Source organism: Salmo trutta, chromosome 14 (assembly GCF_901001165.1).
Source record: "Salmo trutta chromosome 14, fSalTru1.1, whole genome shotgun sequence".
Classification (NCBI taxonomy): Eukaryota; Metazoa; Chordata; class Actinopteri; order Salmoniformes; family Salmonidae; genus Salmo; species Salmo trutta.
In genome coordinates, this window is record NC_042970.1 from 12,511,750 (window position 1) to 12,523,118 (window position 11,369).

The 11,369-nt window shown below is 41.3% G+C and overlaps 1 protein-coding gene across 2 annotated transcripts; it reads left to right on the forward strand.

Moving 5' to 3' along the window:
• The first annotated feature begins 1,722 nt into the window (after nt 1-1,722).
• On the forward strand, nt 1,723-8,298 carry LOC115207408 (cysteine and glycine-rich protein 1). 2 transcript variants are annotated; one of them, XM_029774471.1, is made up of 6 exons: nt 1,723-1,858; nt 4,491-4,600; nt 6,297-6,465; nt 6,822-6,951; nt 7,185-7,278; nt 7,621-8,298. In XM_029774471.1, exons 2-6 carry the CDS (start codon nt 4,492-4,494, stop codon nt 7,695-7,697), a joined length of 579 nt encoding a protein of 192 aa, XP_029630331.1. In that variant the 5' UTR covers nt 1,723-1,858; nt 4,491; the 3' UTR covers nt 7,698-8,298. The 2 variants fall into 2 exon arrangements, with proteins under 2 accessions (XP_029630331.1, XP_029630332.1); XM_029774472.1 differs by lacking the exons at nt 1,723-1,858; nt 4,491-4,600 and adding exons at nt 4,608-4,744; nt 5,171-5,211.
• Nucleotides 8,299-11,369: the final 3,071 nt, after the last annotated feature.

Genomic DNA, 11,369 nt, shown 5'->3' on the forward strand with positions numbered 1-11,369 from the left:
GTGCATACTTATGCTGAAGTCAGGTGCAGGAGAGCAGAGAATTGTGAACAGGCGCACACTTTATTTAGTCCGGAGAGAATATACAGAAAGACGCAGCTGCGTCCAAAAACCTCCAACCAACAAGGCAAAGTGTAAAACGCGCAAAAACAGTCACAACCATCAAATGTATACAAACAGGCTTCGTGAAATAACACGAGAGAAAACGCACACAAGCCTAGTGCGTACAAAACACGTATCACACAAACAATCTTACACAAAGACATGAGGGGGAACAGAAGAATAAATACATGTAGATTGATTGGGGAATGAAAACCAGGTGTGCAGGGAACAAGACAAAACAAATGGATACATGAAAAATGGAGCGGCGATGGTTAGAAAGCCGGTGACGTCAACCACCGAACGCCGCCCGAACAAGGAGAGGAGTCGATTTCATCGGAAGTCGTGACACTAATAGCCCTGCCCCTGGAGAAAGTGAGTAATCCTTTCAGCAAACATGCCTGCAGTCTGCAATCATCATAACAAACACCTTGCAAGGCAGTGGTCAGCACTCAGCACTTCACTGACTGGAGAACTCCACAAACCAATCTAGTACTGGAGAAGCTGTTTTATCTTCAAGCCATAAAATACAATGTTTTGCTTTGCATATCATAGCTCGCCCTTGGTAAAAAGAAGTCCTTACAGCATGAGTCTCACATGCTGCCTGGGAAAACCATCTTGGCTGTGTTATACCTCAGTAAATGTTACCAGGCCATTGTGGATGTGACTGATTGGAGGATATTGGATTTGAAGAAGATACAGTAGTTAGGTAATTTAATGGTGCCGCTACCCATCACAGGAAGAGGGCAGTAAAACCAGATTTTAGAAGGAGGCTGTCTTGGCTTCACTGGCCTGCTGGTATATTATGTCTAATCTCCTCTTTCCATCATACCATCCCCTTTCCTTCTCTCTCTTTCTGCCTCTTTCCCGCTCTCTCTTGTCTCGTTTACACCTTGCCCTAACGTGACTTTCGTGATCAAATCAATAAGGTTTGACGTGCCTACACCCATTATTAGAATGTGTCTTATCCATCCGCTGTGTCCTCATTGTGACCAGATTATCTGATGCCTCCCTGTACGCAAATTATTTGACAGACATTCTTTCAAAATAATATGAATGTATTTATTTTAAGACTATTACTGATGCCATAAGTCAATAGTGCTTACTCTCAATGATTTTAGAGGCCATGATAATGATTTAAATGGTTTGACCATCCAGGTCTGTTTACAATTGATTGATATCCGGACACAATGCGTGCCTGACTACCTCTGGAGTTAGTCAGGAAGTCACAATCAGACCACAATGTGTCTTTTAATCATCTACTCCTGTCTAAAAATGTGGGCACAATCAGAATGTGGAAAAGATCAGGACAAAGGGCTGCATATCAGCACAAGATATAAATGGGGCTTCTCTCTCTCTCTCTCTCTTACACTCTCTGTCTCTCTCTATCATACTCTCTCTTTCTTTCTCTCAGCCTCTCTCTAACCCTGTTTCTGCATCTCTCTACCTCTCTTCCCATCTCTCTCACAAACCTGCCTATCTCTCATGTCTCTTCCGCTTTTCCTTCATCCTCTCTTTCTCTTTTAGTCTACGTGTGTATCCAGCAGACTCCTCCTCCCCCAGTCCAGACTCCTCCTCCCCCAGTCCAGACTCCTCCTCCCCCAGTCCAGACTCCTCCTCCCCCAGTCCCAGCCTGGCTTCTTTCTCTGCTGCTGTCTTAGACTGAAACCTGTCCTGAACTTGTCTGAACTCCACTCATCAGAGATCACTCTACGACCAGGGAGTATCTGCCAGGCCACACAGACACACACAAAAACAACAGGTAAGATGGGACCATCTTCAACATCTACCGGCTACTGTAACCACTGCATTCATGATGTATAGAATACAGTTACAGTCCACAGAGAACATATTCAAAACTTTTATTTCTATCCGGGACTGCACATTCTTCTGCTTTTTCACTTTCAAAGCCTGAAGTGTGGGTGTGTGAGCAGTGAGTGTATTCTGAAACTTTTTAAGACTGCTGAGTTTCTGCCAAGAGTAGAACTTTGAGAACTTTGAGATCTATGTGAGTTTGAAGTTTGAAGGGTAGATCACATCTGTTGCTCTAAAAACATAATTTTCTCAAAAAGACTTGTGTCCAACACAGGGTAAAGAAGCTATGGTCATTAGGGAAAGAATGTAAATGTTTTTGAATTTAATTTAATTGTAATGACTTATTAGCTTGATCATAATTCCATACACTGGGTTTGTGGTGACTGCTATATACTGTATGGTAGTATATATGTAATCTGAGGAGTGATGACAGCATGTTATAGAACATGATGGATGACAGCAGCACACAAGGCCAGTAGATGTAAAAACATCGAACTGGGTAGAGGTTTGGCTGTGTGAGTTAAGGGTTCTATTTCCTGAGCATCTGCAGGAAAGGAGTCTACGAACTCAGGATATGATATGATGAGTAACATTCGTGTAGAGTACTGTACTGTATGTACAATACAGATGTAAGATCTTAATTTGATCACACTATAGTTGCTGAGAATGTTTCTGCACAGAAGGAAATGCAAACGTGTAGTGTATTCAAGGTTTAAAAAGGCTTCTAAAGTTTGTAATTTCCACTTAAAAATGTCAGACTTGATTTGCCCTAATGAAAAATGTTTCAACCACTACAAAAAATATCCATTAATTATAATCCACATAGTATTTCACATTTCCTATTGCTGGAGGATCACTTTCCTGCTGTAGCAAAATGGCTCAAATTAGGATCCTACATCTGTATGTCGCAAGACCAGCTTCCTATGCAATGTGTTGATCAAAATGATCTCTGTTTCTCAGTACTCAAGTTTCACTCTCAACCTTTTATACAGGAAAGCTGATGTTGCAATAAATGATCTTGTTATTGTGGTAACCAGGCGATTACTGTGATAGAGGTGATGTCGGATAATACTCTAAATTGTCAAATGCAGTTGTTTACAATAGACATTTTTCAGCATTTGAATTGTTCTATTGCATTAATCTCTGTTGTCTAATGCCTGCCTGGGTCAGTGACTGTCTAAGGCCATGAAGTGACTACTAACATGGTGGTGTAATTACAAAATGAAATGCAGACCATTTCCTGTTTACCCAAATGGCAGATTAGAGCCTGTCTGGGTGACATCATAGGATTCATATTTCAACAAGATGGAGTCGAGTACAATACACTCAACAGCAATTTATTATTTCAATTCAGCAGTAGTTCTCTATTTAAAGCACAGGAGGTTGGTGGCACCTTATTTGGGAAGGACAGGCTTGTGGTAATGGCTGGAGCAGAATTGGTGGAATGGTATCAAATATATCAAACCCATGGTTTCCATGTGTTTGATTCCATTCCATTTGCTCCGTTCTGGCCATTATTATGAGCCGTCCTCTCTTCAGCTGATACAATGAGTGTGCTGTATGAGTAGCCTGGAACCTCCCTAGCAGTTGTTAAACATCAGGAGGAACTTTGCATTTCCTGATAAAAGATAATAAAGTACTGTAGTCAAGCCCTGCAGTAGTTTTGACTCAGAGGAGTAAGCTATAAAATAGAGTAGCACAATCAATATTTAAACTGGCAGTAATTTATTGAGTAAATCACCAACGTTTCAGCATCACACTGTGCCTTCACAATAAACGTTGGTGATTTACCCAATAAATTACTGCGAGTTTGTCACGTGTGCTCCCTCTCCGGCCTCTAGGTCATCAGACTGCTCATTATCCCACACACCTGTCACCATCGTCACGCACACCAGCGCCTCATGACACTCACCTGGACTCCATCACCTCCTTGATTACCTACCTTATATACTCCCTTTGGTTCCTTCCCCAGGCGGTCTTGTTTCTGTTTCTTGTCTGTGTGATGTTTGTGGTTTGTATTACGTTTTGTTTATTGATTAAGTCACTCACTCCCTGAACTTGCTTCCTGACTCTCAGCGCACATTGTTACAGAGTTTATATGGAGTGTGCTACTCTCTTTATTTGTATCGTTTATTCACTGTTAGTCAGCACCTACTGTATACACTAAATATTTTTCTCTGGGTGTGTGCCAGCTCATGCTTTTTATTTAACTCAGGGGAGTTCATTTTCTGGGTAAATTCCTAAAATACTACACATTTAGAAAGGGTCTCTACAATGGATAATCAGGCTCTGTTGTGTAAATACTGTATGTTTTCTCATTTGAAGAGTTCTTGATCACCTGACCAGAAAAGCTCTGGGTCCTAGATACCATATAGTCTATAACTGGTTTGCACACAGTTTTTTTGTGGTCAAATCACAAGGTCTGTAGGTCTCCTCCCATCCAATGTGTGACAACGACTGTAGATGTAGACTTCATTTCTATGTAAGGATCTATTCTCATTGAGTGTCAAACAACAGGAAGTACAGACCTGCTACTCTATTTCTATGTATGGAACTAAGTCTCCACTGTGACTCCGCAGGATGCCTTTGGGAGGAGGAAATACGTGTGGCTGCTGCCAGAAGACGGTGTACTTTGCTGAGGAAGTGCAGTGTGAAGGGAAATATTTCCACAAGTGCTGCTTTCTGTGCAGTAAGTGAACGGAGTGAGGTCATCGCGTTCTTTCATAAACCACACTGTGACTACCAATGCACCAATTACTCTGAGCTGACATCCAGAGCTCAGGATGGAATGTGAAGTATTCCGGCACCCAGAGAGGAAGCAGAGCATCCAAAGGTTTTCGGTTCTCATTTGTGTGCTCTTATTTGGAGAGAGAGAAATGGATGTGTCACAGGCCTTGTAGCCCTTATATGGGAGAAAAGGTACACAGCATGTGTTTGTGTGAGCTACTGAGGCTCATCTCTCACCCGCAGAGTCAGAAGATCAAATGTTAACTAACACAGACTGTGGTGATGTCACAGTGTCATTTCAATGTCATAAAAGGACTGAGACATTAAACGGCAAGGTCTGTTTACCTACAAAATGACCTAAGACTGTTAGTGTTGTACTGTAGCGTCTAAACTGCTGGTGTTGCTGCTGATATGGCACAGCATTGACCACTTAAAGGCCAAGCACAGTCCAAAATGTGATTTACCTGTGTTTTAAATATATTTGTAATAAAAAGCTGTTTGAAATGACCACCTGCCATTTCTGCTTGTTTAGGTGGGATGGAGTTTCATCCGGCATAGTTACATCACCAGCTGGTAAATTAGTTATGTAACCTTTATTTAATGACAGCTTAGCAGGGAACAGTCAGTTTACTGCCTTGTTCAGGGGCAGAACAACAGATTTTTACCTTGTCAGCTTTCTGGCCCACCGCTCTAACCACTCGGCTACCTGCCGCCCCAGGAAAAGATAAACGGTTGAGTTTCATGTCATTTGAAAGCTTACAAACACACTGTCAGAAATGATTCAAGTTGTTAGTAAATTATACTTGAAAATATAATTATTTGGACATAAAAAATGTAGTTGTCATCTTTACTTGAATATAATTAGTACTTTACTTGTTCAACCAACCCCCCCCCACCCCCAAAAAATGAATTCAATATAAGATAAATGCGTAATCTAAACAACTATTTGTGTTTAAAATCAACTAGAAGGAAAATTGTGTGTAACTTACTCCATTATCATAATATTTCCCATAAATGTAAGAATTTGCTGTTTTCAGAAGATTGTGGGCATTTTTTACTTTAAGATACTTTTACACAATGTTGTATGCATGTTTTGAACAACGAAAAGCACATTTATATATTAGTATCAAACAGTTTGTTATGCTATGAGGTTTAATGGATCATGATGAACGGATATAAAAACCGTTGAACAAATTGACGAGACCACCCATTCTCACAATTAGTAAGATCATGTGTTCCACTCTTGACAGAGCCAAATACATCAAGCTACAATGTTTGTAGCTTTATCTCCAGTTAGTGCATATTGGAATGAGCACTGCGCTCAACAATTCCTGCTAAAGTGGATAAAAATGTCAAGCTATGAAATACATAAAGCCTTGTTTAACACTAAGACACGATCAATGAAATTAACTAATCATATATATATATTCAAAGACATTCATTGCTGTACATGTTAGCACTAATGCTAATGCTAAAAATAATTTACAAATCTTCTTCTCATAATGCACTGATTGTACTTAAAGGAAGATAATTCCTACATGATAGTGATTTGCTTTGTTATCCAACTGATCTTGTGTCCTTTCTGTCATAGTTTGAACCCTGTTCATTGCTGCTCTTCGCTATATTTCTAATTATATTACCTCCTACTCTACTCTTAGTGGCATGTAAGAAGAACCTGGACAGCACAACAGTGGCTTGTCATGTGGACGAGATCTACTGCAAGTCCTGCTACGGCAAGAAGTATGGGCCAAAAGGATATGGCTTTGGTGGAGGAGCAGGCACCCTGAGCATGGACACGGGGGCACATCTTGGAATCAGACCTGAAGAGTAAGGAAGGAATCTCAGAGAGTTTAATATTGTATACACTCTATACGAGGGGCGTATTCATTAAGTCAATTCTGTTGCAAAACGTTTCTTAATCAAAAGCAAATGGAATGAGACTGGAAGGGACCTGCCTGAATTTGTCGAATAGAAACTCTTGTTTTAGTAGTGTTTGGATTAATGATTACACCCCAGGGCTTTCACTGCTGATGTTCACCCTTCCCTTCTAATCAGACCTGGGAAACCAGGTGAGTGGAATCTGGTCAGTGACATAGGTCACCCAGGGAAAAAACAGCAGTACTCCAAACATCAAGGCCTGAATATGTAGAGTAATCATAACAAACCTGTCTTGTCATCCACAGGCCAGCAGCCCACTGCCCCACCAACAACCCCAACACCTCCAAGTTGGCCACCAAGTTTGGCAGTTCAGACGTGTGCCCGCGCTGTGCCAAGGCTGTGTACTCTGCCGAGAAGGTGCTCGGAGGTGGAAATGTAAGTCTGAGTTTTTGGCAAATCAGGTTGTTTTGAGAGGAAATGGCAAGATTATGAGCTCTCTCAAAACCCTGCTTCTACTAAACATTGTATACCGTATGTAAAAGTACTAAATGACTACATGTATCTTTGGCTGCTGTAGAGTTCATGTCAAGTGAAATAGATGCAGGGGTATATGCTGTCTGTGTTCTAATACAGAACAACACTTACTTCTCCTTATCTCTCTCCTTCAGTCCTGGCACAAGAGCTGCTTCCGCTGTGCCAAATGCGGCAAGGGGCTGGAGTCAACCACTGTGGCCGACAAAGATGGAGAAATTTACTGCAAAGGTGTGTATACTCTATTCATGTAAAACAAATGTGTACAATAGATAGCAAAGACACAATTGCCTAAATGCATTCAATTAAAGTGTAGAGTAAACGTGAGAACTGCACACAGTGCAGTGTCTTTTTAAAGGTGTGTAAATACTCTGTTCTGAACTTCTACTTGTCTTAGAGTTATTGATAAACACATGTGTAAACAACTCGTGGATTGCCTAGCTAAATAAATTCACCAAAACGGAATGTAAATATACTGGAGAAAAAGCTCAACTGTAGCATCTGTTATAAATGTATATCCCTTTTATGTGTAAATACATTCTTATATAAAGTTTACCACCTTTTCATCCACAGCATGTTATGCCAAATCCTTTGGTCCTAAGGGCTTCGGGTTCGGCCAGGGGGCAGGGGCTCTGGCACATGCTCAGTAGAGCTATGGCCTCCTCTGATAGACACCTAGACATTTGGACTGCAAATCCCAGGATTCCCAAGTCAACCTCTATTTAATACTGCCATTTCACTACTGCTACAGTCACAGAGGCTCAACAGCAACACACAGTGCACAGCTTACCTAAATGCTTATCTTGCCAGAAGAGTTAGTTGCTGATGTTTTCTATCTAAGCTCTGGTATTGATGAGGTTAATACTCTGCATGAGAAATGTTTCCTAACCACTATGAGAAAGAAAAAAAGGACTTATTAGCGTGTTAATTTTGACCTAATGAACTCCATTCACAAGAGCATTCCTTTTAGAATTTTGAATGTACACAAGGTGAGTCGGTGATATGTACAGTCAAATGGACACACGCTGGTTTTGTAGAGTTGTTTGGCAGTTGGCGAGTTTACTTAACAGAGCAAATTATCAGTGGCAGAATGAAAGAACAAAGTCATAATGTACAATTATAGTCCAAGGCTATAAATTCTGGAGAAAATTGGCACTGATCTTATCCTATGATATTTACAACACAGTGGATGTACTGTATCAAATACTGTGCACATTTAAACACCAAATAAAAAATTCTAATAGAAAAAAACATTGTATTCAATTCAATTATGGTAATGTGAGGAAATTATGTGTTTGAGACATTACAAAAGCACATTTGGAAACAAACGACCCCAATTGAAACAACGGCCAGTGTGTTCCTTGCAGGGGTGCAACTTTGGTTTTAGAAGTGGGGGGACGACATTATATATATATATCCAGCCGGATAAACACTCCAAACAGCCTACGCGACCATGCATGGTCCTAAAGCACAGCCCTGGCACTGCCCTCTCCCGGGGGTTGGCACACCGGGCAGCTGGAATGGGGCTGGGGGAAGGACTGGCAGGTGGCCAATCTGTCTTTTGTATCTCCATACAAAACTATGCCATGCACACGCCATCTCATCTCAACGGCCAGTAGGTGGCGTGTGACCTGGCTACTGGGATGTTAATTAGTGTTTGTATACAAACTGCTGCTCACACACATGCTGGTATGGAATCAGGAAGCAACCGTGAGGAGAGTCAACCAGGTAGTAGTGTTTTTACAGTATCCAAAATTATTCTGTATTTGATTAGAATTTTGTTAGTTACTAGAACTATTTTCATCCACTGCAGAATGCCACAAGAGGGCACAAGAAAATTCCATTGTTACAAGAAAAAAAAACAATTTGGACAAATTGTGGCTGTTTTACAGTTTTACAGATGAACAGTATGTCTTGCATCTCACGGTGAACTCTCCCATCCATACTGACAGAGTTAGATACAATACCTAAAAAATAATGAACTGATCCTCCTGCCATATATAAGTGGGAATAACTGATCCTGCTGCCAAATATAAGTGGGAATTAACTGATCCTGCTGCCATATGTAAGTGGGAATTAACTGAACCTCCTGCCATATATACAGTAAATGGGAATGAACTGATACTGCTGCATATATAAGTGGGAATTAACTGATCCACCTGTCATATATAAGATAAGTGGGAATTAACTGATCGTCCTGCCATATATAAGTGGGAATTAACTGATCCTCCTGCCATATATAACTGATCATGCTGCCATTTATAAATGGGGATTGAAATGAACTGTCATGCCATTCAGCAGTAGTTCTCAAGTGTCACATCACAACTGACAATCTTCCCATTGTACCAACAGGCAACCATAAACATACTTGCTTCGGTAAAACTTTATTTGGATAGTCCACATGTCAAACTCATTCCACAGAGAGCCGAGTGTCTGCAGGTCTTCGCTCCACCCTTGTACTTGATTGATGCATTAAGGGCACTAATTAGAAAGGAACTCCCCTCACCTGGTTGTCTAGGTTTTAATTGAAAGGAAAAACCAAAAACCTGCAAACATTCGGCCCTCCGTTGAATGAGTTTGACACCCCTGGTATTGCCCATCTGTAGGTGCTCTACAGCAAAGTTTTCCAACCCTGTTCCTGGAGCGCTCCAACTCTAATCTAGCACACCTGATTCTAATAATTAGCTAGTTGATGAGCTGTTGGATTGAAAACCTTCAGGAGGGTAGCTCTCCAGGAACAGGGTTGGATTGAAAACCTTCAGGAGGGTAGCTCTCTAGGAACAGGGTTGGATTGAAAACCTTCAGGAGGGTAGCTCTCTAGGAACAGGGTTGGATTGAAAACCTTCAGGAGGGTAGCTCTCCAGGAACAGGGTTGGATTGAAAACCTTCAGGAGGGTAGCTCTCCAGGAACAGGGTTGGATTGAAAACCTTCAGGAGGGTAGCTCTCTAGGAACAGGGTTGGATTGAAAACCTTCAGGAGGGTAGCTCTCCAGGAACAGGGTTGGATTGAAAACCTTCAGGAGGGTAGCTCTCCAGGAACAGGGTTGGATTGAAAACCTTCAGGAGGTTAGCTCTCCAGGAACAGGGTTAGCGAGCCCTGCTCTACAGACTATCAGTAACATTTCAACTAACTATCTACTAAACCTAGCCCTAACCTTAACCCTTATCCAAACCCTAAACTTAACCATTACCCTAACCCTAGCCCTAAGCCTAAGATTAACCTTTACCCCTAACCCTTATTCTAAACCTAACCGTAACCTTGGCAAGCAGTTACTTATCAACAGATAGTTTGTTGATAGTATAACCATTTGTAGAGCATATCTGTAGAGCATCTACAGATGGACTATTCGGACTATTCACATAAAGTGTGACCCTTGCTTCTTTTCTGCACGACTAAAACAAAAATACACCAAAAAAAGGTTGATCCGAGCATTCAGACAATACAACCGCTATCAAGCATCCAAGCTAACATGCTAAAGTTAGCTAGCTTGCTAGCTACTTCCAGACACAACTGAGAAAACACCTCACTCTGACAATTTTACTCACCCAAGCTGAGCTGGTTAGGCTGTTTTCATTTTATTTAGGACATTAGTGACTGTAACTGTGCTGCTGGCAACAATTTAATGACATGTTTTTTACCGATGTTTACTGACACCGGTCAGATTCAAGGGGTGTTGTGAGTTTGTAAATTCATCAGTTATTCTGCGCTCTGGCACACTCAGAAGAGAGTGCTCTGAAATCGGCTCAGATCAGCAGAGTGAATTTACAAACGCACCCATAGTTGACATGGTGACACTACAGACCAGAATGTCAGCACCTGTTTCATATGGCAGGGTGGGCCAGTGACAACAGGCCTGATTCGTTATTGACTCTGGACAATAACCATGGGGGTCATCATGGTTTAGAATTTGGTTCATGAGAACAAGAGCTCAACTGTGAATTGAACCACAACAATGGCCACTGATTCAAATGGCAAGATAGAGTGGTGTGGTGTTAGAGATATACCTGTCCAAACAAGCTTTTTATGATTTAAACAGAGGCTATATAAACGTGGATAAACATCTTTAGACTTAAGACGTGGAAGTCTGTCATTAATGACCTCCTCACAGTTTGAATTTACTTCAATTGACCATGCCATTCTATTCAAAACTACTCTCAGTTGAATTATAATTCTGTCTCAGAATCCCAGCAGGGCTAAGTGGTTCCTCCAGAGTAGACAGGACTGGATCTTTAAGGCAAGCACAAACCAGTCCAATCTGATTTACTTAAGTACCATGGGGATTTATTGTCCTTGTGAAGCACACACACACACCCACACACAT

Bases quoted from the DNA above. Each gene is read 5' to 3' on its own strand.
- LOC115207408 (XM_029774471.1), top strand. From the start codon at position 4,492: ATGCCTTTGGGAGGAGGAAATACGTGTGGCTGCTGCCAGAAGACGGTG. The intron at 4,601-6,296 runs GTAAGTGAACGG...CTCTACTCTTAG, and splicing joins CAAGTGCTGCTTTCTGTGCA to TGGCATGTAAGAAGAACCTG. The intron at 7,279-7,620 runs GTGTGTATACTC...TTTCATCCACAG, and splicing joins TGGAGAAATTTACTGCAAAG to CATGTTATGCCAAATCCTTT.